The sequence below is a fragment of the Euprymna scolopes genome, chromosome 44 (genome assembly GCF_053919585.1).
Source record: "Euprymna scolopes isolate OS-2025 chromosome 44, ASM5391958v1, whole genome shotgun sequence".
NCBI lineage: Eukaryota > Metazoa > Mollusca > Cephalopoda > Sepiida > Sepiolidae > Euprymna > Euprymna scolopes.
In genome coordinates, this window is record NC_136525.1 from 35657657 (window position 1) to 35672587 (window position 14931).

Consider the following 14931-nt stretch of genomic DNA (forward strand, 5'->3'; position numbering starts at 1 on the left):
ATAGGCTGTTTTTAGCAGCTCCTGCCCAGATATGGCAGCAGTATTCCATCCTTGGGCGTACTTGGCTTTTATATAGATAGAGAATTGCATCAGTAGTGAGATATCTTCTGGAGCGGTAGAAGGATCCTACCATTTTTCCAGCGACCTTGGCAACAGACTTGATGTACGTGTTCAATTTCAGACCAGAAGTTTGTCAAAACACGGTGCAGCACCACCGAAAATCGAATCCAAAACATTTAGCTTACGATTTACTTTTTCCTTTGACGTTAATGCCTGAGCTCTGGAGACCTGTTTGCTGCAAGGCTAAACATAAAAAAATTAACCAATAGCTACTACATTACGCATGCATATTCATAATGCCGTCGTTCGATCTTCACCCGGTAAATTGCGTTGATTTGCTAAAACTCAGATATAAAATTTCGCATAGGTTCGAACGCACTATATATTAAGTTTGGTCTGTAGACCAAAAACAGACGGAGGAGTTTGGTAGGAATATTTTTTAAACAAATTTATATACGCATGCATATTTCTATGTAAAGAGGTTTGCGTTTACCATAAGCTTTTACGCAAATATTACGCAAGTATAATTCGTGTAGAATATCTGCATGAATATAATTACACATAATAGTTTGATAAAGATGATCATCCCATAAGAAAAAACGAAAAAAAATGGTATTTATTGAAATGAATGTTTAAAAGAATGTGCAAATTATCCAGATCTTTTGCAGATGAATAAAATTCCACGATCCAACAAAGTTGTATTGTCTTTTTTAATAAATAGAAAGAAGTAATACAAAGAAGGGATTTTAACATGAATATCAATGCACAAAAAGAAAAAAATTATAGGAATATATATATACTAGCAATATATACTAGCATATACTTGCCCGGCGTTGCCCGGGTGTATGCTGAGCAAAAAAAAAAAAATAAAAAAAACGGTCAATTTTTTAAACTTTGACCCCTATTATGACCATTAAATTTTATTGTTTTGGGCTCAAATTAAGTTATTAAGTTAGATCCATGTCCAAAGAACCAATATCTAAAATGTCAAGTGTTTAGACCCAAAATTTTCGGAGGAGTTTGGTAGAGTTCTCAAAAGTACAAATCGTTGAACTTTGACCCCTTAACATTGAAATTTCTGGCCGAAACCCGATCATATCGATTTTTCCAAATCTCAGTACCCTGTATATCAAATTTCGAGCCTGTAGATTAAAAATTGACAGAGTTATTGCGTAGGGAAATGTACACAGACACACAGACACGTTCACTTTTATATATATATATATATATATATATATATATATATATATTTCCATATATATTTATATGCATAATTTCATAGATATATATATATATAATTTCATATATACATATATGTATATATATATATATATATATAATTTCATGTATCTACATAAAATTTTATGCGACCATTTACAGTGTTTACATCAATAGTGCTCAATACGTAAGTAGAGCTAAATAGTATGATTTCAAAATATATCTCGCAATTAAGCTACACATAATTTTTCGCGTTCTAATCTTGTGATAGCTTGAGGAAACCTCATATGGATGAACGTGGAAGATGTGTGCAGTTAAACTGGCGTATATATTTTCCAAACTTCCTACACACACACACACACAAACACATACGCACACACACAGAGATATATATATATATGTATATATATATATATATATATATATATATATATATATATATATATATACTAGCATACTATATATCTAATATATATATACTATATGCCTGTATACTAACATATATGTATATATATATATGTATAATAGTAGACAATATATATATATATATATATATATATATATATATATATATATATATATATATATATATATATATATATACTAGCAGTTCAGCCCGGACATGCTTGGGTCCTATGTATTATTCATAATTGTTTGTGGATATGTATATATATATATATATATATATATATATATATATATATATATATATATATATATATATAAGTTTGACTCATGTGTAGGTAACCTACATCTAAAATTTCAATTGTTTAGACTGAAAATAAGCGAAGGAGTTTAGTAGAGTCTGCAAATGTCAACTCTTTCAACTTTGACCTCTTGGAAGTCAAATTTTTGCACCAAAAAAAAAGATTAAAAAGCTTGCTGCATGTCTGAATACCCTTTATGTAAAATTTCAAATGTTTACACCCAAAATTAGCTGAATAAAGGTAAAAAAAATTAAGTTTGACCCCTTAGCAGCTAAATTATCATTTAAAAACTGTTTAAAAAGCTTGCCCTATGTCTGAATACACCTTATGCAAAATTTTAAATGTTAGACTAAAAATTGGCTGAGTAATTTGGTAGAGACCGCAGAGGTCAAATTTTTTTAAACTTTGACCCCTAATTTTGACTCTTAATATTTATTTTTTGGGGCTTAAATCAAATTAAAAAGTTTGATCCATGTCCAAGTAACCTACATCTAAAATTTCAAGTGTTTTGACACAAAATTGTCGGAGGAGTTTGATACAGTTTTAAAAAGGTCAAATCGTTGAACTTTGACCTCGTGACAGCCAAATTTCTTACCGAAAATCAATTAAAAAGATTTTCTCAAATCTGAATACCCTATTATGTCAAATCTCGTGTCTGTAGACTGAAAATTGGCGGAGTAGTTTGGTAGGGAAATGTATGCACACAGACACAGACAATTTCATTTATATATATATATATATATATATATATATATATATATATATATATATATATATATATATACAGAGAGTAAGAAACAGACAGGGTGTAAGGGAGAAGACGTAACTAACTCTATATAGAGGTACATGCGTATGTATGCATATATGTATGAATATATGTATGCATGTGCGTAGATGGCAGTTAAATGTGTGTGGACAGATAAATATAATGACTAATAAAGTATATTCTTGTCAAGATTTACTGGTATCCTTAGATCCCCATAAGTCTGTGAAACGCCCTCTCTTGTTCTTAGCTTTTTTATCGCGAAGGAATCCGGTTCTTGATTTGCAATTAGTAAAATGTCGCCATTATAGCTCGACTGGCAAGGCAATTAAAAGCAAAGCATGGTATAGAAATTAATTCCTTCATTGAATATGAGAGTGATCAACTTTGAAGTGTTCCTTATATAAGGACGATTAAGAAACGAACCGTTTGTGAAGGCACACACCGTTTCCAACCAGTATCCGACATTTCCGCTCTCTTCGTCACTTGCTCGGGTAAGAAACTATTTGCACTTTTTTTTTTTTTTTGCCGCATGATACTTTGCAATGTTTTAACATTTTTTTTAGACCTTCGTGTACACCTATTATGGCTATCTTAATAACAGCTACTCGAATAAGTCATAATACGGCATAAGCACGTTGACACACCGGTTCCCGCTGGATCACAGAAGTTAAGCAACGTTGCACCTGGTCAGTACTAAATGGGTAACCATTTGGGACTTCCAGGTGCTGTATGTGCTCTCCGCTTATTTCGGCATTGTTTCCAGTCGTCCTGGTCTTCTTGCCACTAGACCCAAACAATGTCGATTCAGGAGAGGTGTGGTTGGTGATTGCGCAATCCTTGCCTCACAATTACACGCGCAACTGCCCTTTATCTTTCGAGACTGAACGGAGGCATCGATCGAATAAGTCAACACTGTCTCCCAAATTGCAGTCTTATCGTCACATGCCCATCCTTGTTTTATAACGGAATCTCCTCCCTCATCTTAAACATAACATAAACAGCACCCTTCACTTAAGATACACAAGTAATCTTTTTCTTGCAAAGAAAATATTCACCTTGCTATTTCCTTTTTTAATTCTCTTAGCAACTAGGTTACTCTACAATGTTTTGACATTTTCTCGGCCTTTGGGCTCAATAGCTATGATATTTTAAGGATTTCTTATTTGGGCATCATTATCTCCCATGCCCCAGGCTGTCCCATCGTCGCGACGTTGAATCCCTGTTTTTTTTTTACAAGCACTTCAATGCAATGGAACCTCAAATCTACCCGATAAACAGCAAAACTCCACCCCTTCCCTGTAGAGTACTCTAGATACTCTAGCCTTTTTTTTTGTCTAACTTTTTAGCTTCTTTTTTTCTTTTTTCACTCCCTTTTACGGCTGTACACCCTACAAAATCTTTGACATTTTCTTGTCCTTCAGTCTCAACGATTAGGGATATTTAAGGACTTCTAATCTAATAGGTTCCACACTGCATTCAAAGTTTCAGTAGGTCCCATTATCGCAATGTTGCATTTTCGTGCTTATCTTACAAGTAGTGCAACGGAATGTTCTCACAAAACCTAAATACCTCAGATCAACATCAGAGCTGCAAAATCCCACCTCTTTACTGTAAAGTTCCTGAAATACCGGAAGACGTTTATCATCGATCTGCTTGACTTTGAGATTCTATTCTTGATCTTTCTTTCTCTGATTATACAAAAATGCATTCAAATGTAATGTAAACAAACATCTCACTGCACAATTTCTCAATTAAGATCTCCCTATTAATTAGCCACTAATTCTCAATTGCGTGAATACAAACCTATATATCTATTAAAGTGAGAATGCATGTGTGAGGATACTTCTCAACCTATATACCCAACGACTGCTTAATCTACATACTTGAAATTGAATAGGGTAAGCTGACATGTAAAAAAACATTTAATCGGTTTTTATCCGGAAAAAGGGGCTGCTAATGAGTTAATATTGAAAAATTCGTTCTTGGTGGGTTATCGAATTTTTACTTATTTGTCATCTCTTTCACGATGTTTGTAAACTTTTTATAGATTGTGTCAAGCTAGTCTAATGGTTATCGTATTTGACTCACTGTCTTTAGTTTTGGTTTCGATCTCATTTCGAGTATTGTTTTTTTTTTTACTTACGAGAAGTGAAGTGTTTAGAATAAAAAAAAACATAATATTCGCATGCGCATGCGCATGTCTCAGATTCTTTCCGTTTTTTTTTGTTGTTTTTTTTTTACTTTACTTTTTAAAGGAATTTAACGTTTCGTTTAATACCTAGGGTATTTCTGTTTATAATAAATTCTGCATTAATTAAAATATTATATTTATGCGTATTTTACGACCGGGCAACGCCGTGCCACCTGCTAGTATGAATATAATTTTAAAAGTGGGATTAGCTGTCGAGTAAAAATGGTGTTCCGCTGACGGCAATAATTCACACTAAAATTAAAAAAGACAGAATCTTACTATCGATTATACTTCCCTACACGTTTGATGGTCTAATTTGTTAAGGACGGTAATGAGACGAGGTGTTTATGTTCGTCCAGAATCAACTATTATAGAAAAAAAAAAAAACAAAAAAAATAAAAACAAACAAACGAACAAGCTGCTGGCAACCATTCGAAATACAAATTCTCACTATTACTGTATTTCAACCATTTAAAATCATTTCCGACGCGATTGATAATGTTTACCCATTCATTTTATTTGTTTTTCGATAATCGCTTACTTTTAAATTGATGCTTTAAGATATGACATAAATCATAAATCTATACCGCCACGACTAAGCTTTAATTAAGTTTTAACCTCTATTTATAAGCTTTAATTAAGTTTTAACCTCTATTTATAAGCTTTAATTAAGTTTTAACCTCTATTTATAAGAATTACAAAAAAAAAAAAATGAGAACACGGTGTATGAAGTTGCAAGATCTTTAAACAACAAACGGTTCCGAAAAAAATGTTAAATTTCATGATGTCATAATTAACGTCACGAGATTAATTGCGTTACGTTAAGCATTTTAGTATGTTGCTACTGCTTCATACGTATCGTTATTCATTGTTAGTTGATGGATTTGTTGTTTGACGTCTAACTACATATCTTCGTTCTTGGCTGTTTTTTTTTGGGGGGGGGGAATTCTCGTATTTTCTCCTGCTTCTCCATTTGTTTTTGCCAACTGAAGATGATCTAACGAAGAATCGAGCATGTTCGTGATACATATGGAACACTCGTTAATGTTTTTGATTTTTACACACAAAGGATTATTACAAAAATCGAAAGAATACAAAAGACTACTACTACTACTACTACTACTACTACTACTAATAATAATAATAATAATAATAACCCCCTCCTCTATTGCAACATCACTGCCCCCTCCACAAAAAAGTGAGACCAAACAGCCAAGTAGAGTCAAAAGGGAAGGAAAGACCGAGTAGAGAGTAGTGACCAGATCTCCGCTGGATAAGTGCGAAGATAAATGGGACCTTGGGGAGGCTTATTGCCACTCAAATTCCAGTGAAGACTAATAGCCGCTGCCAACAAGAAATCAATCGCAAGCAATACAAAATTATTTGCATTAGAAATCTGGTGAGACTTGTAATTCAGCTTCCAGGGAACACCATAGGTTGTTTTCAAGGAGAGATCTTTGATGACCTGTGCGAGAGCTCATGTGATTCAATAATAATAATAATAATAATAATAATAATAATAATAATAATAATAATAATAATAATAATAATCACTTAAACATTTGCAGACAGGTTTCAGTTCTAGTTCTAGCTAAACTTTTACAGACATGAAAAATTGGAATGAAAGAATAATTATTTCAAGAAATGACAGTTGATCAGAATCACGTGATACATTAGAGGAAACTTTAAGGGTAGGACGGTATATTGTCGAAATGTCTCGACCAATTTTATTTTTTTAATTTAAAATTTTTATTTATCACTTCGGTGCAAAAGTTTTTCCGATGTAAAAAAAAACCTTGTATTCAAAACAATACCGACCTTTTCTCTCTATCATTTGATTCTATCTATCAAGGAACTTATAAATACCTCGCTTGCAAAATTCATAGGTTTTAATATAAATATTGACATAAAGTGTGGTGTGCATACATACGTATTGCCATAGCGGGTATCTAAATAAAACAAGTTATATATATATATATATATATATATATATATATATATATATATATATATATATATATATATATATATATATATATAAACTACTTCATTTACTCACATAAAATTAATATACGAAAGTATAAATTTATGCCTAAACTTTAAGTATTTACTTGAAAAGTGCTCAATACGTAGGTAGAGCTAGTTAGTAAGTTATAAAATATATATGGCGATTAAGCTACACTGAATATCCCGAGTTTCATTCACTCTAGGACTCTTCAGGCTTATGTGCATAATCCTGAAGAGTTCTAGAATGAATGAAACGCGGAATATTCAGTGTAGCTTAATCGCCATATATATTTTATAACTTACTATATAAATATAAATATATATATATATATATAAATATATATATATATATATATATATATATATATATATAAAGAAAGAGAGAGAGAGAGAGTGAGTGAAAGAGAGAGGGGGAAATGTTTTTTTTTGGGGGGGTTGCGATACGTTTGAATGAATTCAATTATTTACGCAAGCGCATTTTTACCTAAATGCGAGTTGGGAATGTTCCCTTCAACCAATTTGTATATCCCCACATGGGGAGCGGCATATATATTATTTTTTAAATATAATTATCCACTGACACGTGTTTCGTCATCTACGACTCATCAGAGTGGCTGAATCCAGCGAGATTCGAGATCGGGACCCCACGGTAATGAGCCTAAGCCTCTTACTGCTCATCCATCTCGCATATATTTGTGTTTGGACGGTTAATCAGAATCAGAATCGGAAAAATCGAGCTTTTGGGGGTATCGGAATCGATATCGAAATCGGTAAACTTTCTGCCCATTTTCCAATGCTAAAAATGATTCTTGTTTGATTTTATTTTGTTTAAAACAAAATCCTTCAGTAAATATTTATTGATTTTAAACTAATAGTAAAACTAAAAATCTATCAGCACTAGGTTAGCTTGTCGTGATGACGCCGTCCTTACGAGTATAAAATTCCTACTTGTGAGACGTCAGCTCGGGTTGTAGCTGGTTGGATGACCACGTCCCTTGTTCGGTATGAGGTAGGTTCATGCCACTGCCAGATTTATGCCGCGGGTTGCTTGATCTGTATAAGTTAATAGGCATTCTTGTGTGTGTGGCGTGTTTGTTCAGTTGGTAGAGTGCTCGCCTAGCATGCAAGAGGCTCGGATTTCAAATCCCGAGTTCGGATTTGTCTAACTGATGAGTCTTGGACTTCCGGTTTGTTGCTTTTCTTTGCTCTTGTGAGCAGCGACATTATCTGGCTGTGGAAATAATTATATATTCTCTCACATTCTGCAAATTATATATATATATATATATATATATATATATATATATATATATATATATATATATAGTCATTCACATACAGTACTGTTTCGCTGTTTCACAGCTCATCAGTGCGGTCAAACAAGCAACTACCTCAAGGATAGAAACCGTTGCGCTATTTGGCTGCTGCTTTGCGGGCAGTGAATTAACAAAGTTTTGACATTGTCCAAATACCTAAGCTAAATTTGTTTACACAAAGAGCATTTCTTAATATGCTAATGGTAATTTGTATATCACTTTCCAATATGTTCAACCCAAGATAAGGAGCATTATAGTCATCCACATACAGTACTGTTTCTCTGTGTCGGCTAGGCAAGCACACCTTAAGCCAGGATCGAAACCCGACCGTCCAAACGATAGCCGGAGCTTCTAACTGTGGCGCTATTTGGCTGCTGGAATGTTTTGACATTGTCCAAATACCTAAGCTCAATTTGTTTACACAAAGAGCATCGCTTAATACGCTAATGGTAATTTGTATATCACTTTCCAATATGCTAAACCCAAGATAGGGAGCATTATACTAACGAAGTCGAAGTGTCTCTTTAAATGCCTACAAACTGTATCGTCTAGTGTGTGTATATATACGAACATCCACGCGTGTCTCTGTGATGTATGTATAATGTGGCCGCTTCACTATAGTTATAAAATATACGTCTTTGTTCGTTTGTGTGTGTACGTGTGTTGACACATATTCAAGTCGACACTTCTATTGCTATTTACGTGAATATATCATAACCGTTTCTTAGTTAATTAAGTACTTTACGTAAAAAGATTATTCCTAATGTGTACTGTTTGATGTAAATGTTTATTCTGACTGGATTTAAACTAAATTCCAAAGTCCTTGATTATTGTTAACATTACTTTGTTTTGTTAAAGGTAAATCTAGATAATCCCTTTGTTTATGTTACATCCTGTCTTTAAACTCTTTGTATCATTTTATTTTTATTTAACCTACATTCTGAGGTGATTTTTTATTGTAACCTTTTTATGTTATTGTTTTTCAATAACATTGTACATTAGTTCAATCGGTCATCGATATTTACAACTTCATGGAAACACTTGAAATCTATAAGACTATCAAACATAGCCGCTGTCGTCTGCAGAGCCTTAATATGTAACACTATGAACCTCAGTCATGTTCAATATCGTCCTCTAACCCAAGGCCATCAAAATCGTTTTGTCATCCTCGAAATGAGTGATCATACGAGAATATGCAGGATGGAGACAAATTTCCCAATTAAATTTTTATAGGAGATCTTTGGTCAGTAGTGTTGGTTGAAGACGAGCATTATCATGATGAAAGTCGACTCATTTCTATTGGCTACAGAAAGTCGTTTCCGGGTCAACAATGCTGAGAATATTTCAGAAAAATATGAATGATGCTTTAAAAATCTGCAGGAAAAAGTTATAAATTAATCATGGTGATATTTTTTAGTAATAAAATACGAGGACGTTCCAAAAGTAATGCCACCTATTTTATTCCACCCGAGTGGATCAGAGAAGATTGCATTGCTATGATAGTTGAACTGAGGCATTCATGAACTGAATATTTCATCTCTGTGTTGCAGATATTGACAGTGTGAGACTCTCAGAAAGCAACCCATGTCATGGACAGGCCTCAAACGAAGACGTACGTCATTGAATTCCTCCACGCAGAAAAAGTTAAATATTAACGCCTATCGAACATTTAAGAAGTCAGTGCAATTGATATCAGTGCAGTGAGATGGGTTCGTCGATTTAAGAGTGTCAACAGAAGTATGAGTGACAAAGCGCACTCCAGACTTATCAAAGTCATCAAAACAGGCTAGCAAAAGGGCATTTAGAATGGTGGTGACTATATAAATACAAAAGGTCGTTCGTTTTAAATGGTACTACTTCTGTCTCTTTAGCTCTTTAACGTTTTATTTTTTTTTAGTTAAAAAGTAGGCCTAACTTGTGAAAGGATCCTTGTAAATTACAATGGTTTAAAATACTCCTTCTAAAACCGAAAAATTTTGCACAGGCTTGATAGTTCTTTTTTCTCATCTTCGAAGACCGGTCGCTCAGAAGTTTCTCAAATTTGGTCAGCTTAACCATCTGATGACACTTATGCTATGCGAAGAACCTTTGGCCCGTCTTATTTATTGCGTATGAACAGAGAGAGTTAACGTAATGGGAGTTCAACGCACCTATACAAATACATAAAAACACATACGCGGATATGTAAAAATATACAAGTAGATATAAACACATAACAAAACACACACGTGTGCTCCTATACGCAGATGACAAAGCAGCACTTTGAAACTCCAAGGTAGATCCGTAACAACTTTACAGCAACCTTACAGCGCTTCAGACTAACTGTTAATACTGGAAAAATAAAATTACTAGTACAAACAGCCCCCCAACATCACAGAAATAGCACTTATATCAAGCTAGTAGATAATTTTCCATATCTCAGAAGTACAATATCAAAACTTGTTCAATTGAGAATGAAATTGAAAGCCGCATTGGCTTCACTTACAAAGCATTCGGAAAACTGATAAAGCACTTCGTCAAAAATAAAAATCTCTCAATAAAAACTAAGCTCATGGTATACCACGCGATAATAATCTCTATACAAAACTCCCAAATATTTGTAGTTGTCATGTTCGCCTGGTGTTCTCATCCCCAAATACGTACGTATTTCCATATCTCCCGTTGTCTCCAGCCTTCCTCTTATAACTAGCAGTGTGCATTTTTCCATACCGAATTCCATTTGAAGATTCTGGATGTAGTCGCCAATCTGATAGGCCCTGAACTGGCATCTAAGCTTCAGCCTCTGTCCCATCGACGAAACATTGCATCCCTCTGCCTGTTCTACAAGTATTTTAATGGTGAATGCTCTGACGAACTGCAGACACTTGTACCCCCACGACGTAGACCCCCTCGACAAACCCGACAGGCAGCTAAATCCCACCCCAACACAGTAGAGATCCCTAGATGTAATAGATATTTCTACTCCTGTAGTTTCTTCCCCAGAACCGCTAGACTCTGGAATTCCATTCCAGGTCCCTGCTTCTCTAACTGTACTGACATGCAGAAGTTCAAGTGCAACGTGAACCGACATCTTGCTGCCCAAATCCCAACATAGTGCCCCAGTAGTTGCTGTCCCTGGTAGTAGCCCCCTATACCAAAGTGGCAATGTGCCTTGTTTGGGGTGAAAATGTAAAAAAAAAAATTATAAGCATCCCTAGTTCCATATTGTTTCTTGTGAAAATATCAGGTCGTTCATATACATTAGGTTGTTTATTCTTTCCTCTGTGTTAATAAACGTGCATCCAGCTTGGTGTTGCCTTAGTATATTGTTGAGGGGCATAATGGCTATGATGAACGGTAGCGGTGATAAATAATCACCGAGGAAGTATTTTGTGTTTTTATCTCTGTTATATTTTCAATTCAAGTCAAATTGATTATCTTGCTTGGTATTTTGTACATCTTCAAGCATTCTATTATTCATGCTTCAGGGATTCTGTTGTAGGCTTTCTTGTAATCGATCTATACCACGGCACTGTTGTTTTTTTTTCTATATTTTATTTTTATTTGTTTTGGTCTATGTATACTAGATCATCTATTCCTCTTTTTCTTTTTAGGAATCGTTTCTTTTTCTTGGTAATTATTATTATTATTATTATTATTATTAATTATTATTATTATTAATAATAATATTAATTATTATTTATTATTATTATTAATTATTATTATTATTATTATTAATTATTATTATTAATTATTATTATTATTATTATTAATATTAATATTAATTATTATTATTAATTATTAATTATTATTATTAATTATTATTAATTGTTAATTATTATTATTAATATTAATTATTAATTATTATTATTATTAATATATTATTATTAATTATTATTATTAATATTAATATTAATTATTAATTATTATTATTATTATTATTAACTATTATTATTATTATTATTATTATTGATTATTAAGGGTGATAATTTTGATCTTTCAGTTATTCTGTTTATTACTATTTATTTATTTATTTATTTTCAGGTTTTACTGTTTCCATCATGAACCGATATTTTTCCCGCCATCGCCCAATGTACTCCCATATGTACGGAAACAAATACCGGGGTATGATGGAACCAATGTCCAGAATGACCATGGACTTTCAAGGAAGATACATGGACTCCCAAGGAAGAATCGTCGATCCGAGATTCTATGACTTCTCTGGAAGTAGATTTAACGACCATGATCGTTACTATGGAAAATCTATGTATGGACACGGATCATACATGGATGGCCAGCGCTATAGTGGATATATGGATAACCCCGAGAGGTACATGGACATGTCGAATTATCAAATGGACATGTACGGACGCTGGATGGACATGCAGGGTCGGTACTGCAGCCCGTTTACCCAATGGAGTCACAACAGGCAAGGTAACTATCCCGGGTACTCATACAACCGTAACATGTTTCACCCGGACAGACGAATGGACATGTCCAACTACCAGATGGACATGCAAGGACGCTGGATGGACATGCAGGGACGCCACTGTAGCCCGTTCAACCAAATGGGTCACAATAGACACGGTAATCATCAGTGGTTTTGGCACAGTCGCTACCCAGAGAGATGGATGGATATGTCAGGCTATCAGATGGATATGGAGGGTCGCTGGATGGACAACTATGGCCGCTACGTGAACCCGTTCTCGAACGGCAGCTACAATTTCGGCAGAGGTATGAACTACCCGGGTAGCTATAATAATTACTCTTTCGGCCGTTACATGAACTACCCAGAGAGATGGATGGACATGTCTGGCTATCAGATGGACATGCAAGGACCCTCAATGGACATGCAGGGTCACTATATGGATAACTTTGATCGAAACTATAACGATTATCAAATGTTTTGAACTTTTCTTTGCCAATGATTTTTTATTTTAAAATAAAAGATGATCTTAAAAAAAATCAATATTTATACATCATTTTTTACTCTTGTTAACTCTAAACAATGTATATTGCCACTTGTAATTTAAGAGGTTACCATTTGGGATCGTGCATAACAGGGGATTATGGTGAGTAGCGTAAAGAGATGTTTGTTCATATTACATTTAAACTTTTGCACGTTAGTACAGTCAGGGAAGCAGGAAACAGGAAAGGGGATTCCAACGTTTAGCAGTCCGAGACAAGAAACCATTAAAGTAGAAGGCTTTCCGGCATCTAGAGATCTCAACGGTTAAGGGGTGAGATTTTGCTGCATATCGGGTTAGTCGGGATATGTACGTCGAGATGGCACAAGTACTATGAGTTCATCAGAGAATATTTGGCACTTGTAACATAAGGCTACTATTTGGGACTGTGTCTAACAGGGGACTGTGGTGAGTAGAGTAGAGAAATGTTTGTTTGCATTACATTTAAATTTTTGCAGGTTAATACAGTCAGGGAAACAGGAAACACTGAGGGAGGGTCCAAGATCTAGCAGTCTGAGAGAAGAAACTGTTAGAGTAGAAGGCTTTCCGGCATCTAGAGATCTCAACGGTTAAGGGGTGGGATTTAGCTGCATGTCGGGTTAGTCAGGAGTATGGCACAAGTGTTATGAGTTCATCAAAGAATATTTCCATTAAAATACTTGAAAAATAGTTGGATGCAACATTCAGGCGATGGGACAGAGGTTAGAGGTTGACCGATAGTGCGAGATAAATTAGATTTAAGACTCTTTTTGCAAACCTGTCTAAAAGTGAGAGACTAATAATAGATGCATCACCACAGATGTGGCAACAGTGCTTCCTGCATGTGCAAACTGTGGTTTGATAAAGATATAAGATGATATCAACTTTCTAGCACGATAGAGGGAGGCAACCTTCTTTTAAAACAGACAATGTCATCAAGGTATTTGTTTCAATTCATGTTGCTTGTGAATGTTAAGATTTTTCTTCTTGTTTTTATCAATAAAGGAAATATCGCCACAACAATATATGTTAAATCTTTTTTGCACTTCAGAGGATGATTGAAGTGTATGGATTAAATCCCGAACGCATTCATATCAGTTCACCTCAAAAGGTTTTGCCTGTTTGTAAAAGTGTAATTTTAAATCATTGTATTAATTTTATGCAGATTCTTATTGCTTAAATATATCCCCATGGTGAATTTATAATTTAAAAAAAATATATTATCAAAGAATCATTCATATTTTTCTCGTAATATTTTCACTTATGTTGACTCGAAAACGACCTGTATAAGTCAACAAAAGCTGCAGTCTTTCATCATAATAATGCGCATCCCGACACAGCACTACTGACTTAAGATCTCTTAGCAGAATTTGGTTGAGAAATCTTACCCTATCTTGCATCCACCCCTGACCTAGCTCCCTCGGATTATCACTTATTTCCAGGATTAGAAAACCGTTAAGATGGTCTTAGCTTAACATCAGGAGAGGAGATTGAACATGAGTTAGTTTCGTATTTCAAAACCTAAATAAGTTTACAAGCGATGTATTCATAGACGCGTTGACAGATGGAATCAAGTTATAAAGAAATTCCCGAGTTCGACAGAAGAATTCCTGAGTTCGATAAGAAACACCTGAAAAAGGCCAGAAGTTACATCGGCCGAAACGTTGTAAAAATAATACAGGATGCGAACAGTAGTCTGAATAACTTGAATAATAATAAAAAAAATGTCGCAGTTTATAAG

At 34.2% G+C, this 14931-nt stretch overlaps 1 protein-coding gene across 1 annotated transcript; it reads left to right on the forward strand.

Moving 5' to 3' along the window:
- Positions 1–3032: 3032 nt before the first annotated feature.
- Positions 3033–13221, forward strand: LOC145268789 (uncharacterized). The gene is made up of 2 exons (XM_080124404.1): positions 3033–3242; positions 12289–13221. Exon 2 carries the CDS (start codon positions 12306–12308, stop codon positions 13152–13154), a length of 849 nt encoding a protein of 282 aa, XP_079980530.1. The 5' UTR covers positions 3033–3242; positions 12289–12305; the 3' UTR covers positions 13155–13221.
- The last annotated feature ends 1710 nt before the right edge of the window (positions 13222–14931 follow it).

Bases quoted from the DNA above. Each gene is read 5' to 3' on its own strand.
- LOC145268789 (XM_080124404.1), top strand. From the start codon at position 12,306: ATGAACCGATATTTTTCCCGCCATCGCCCAATGTACTCCCATATGTAC.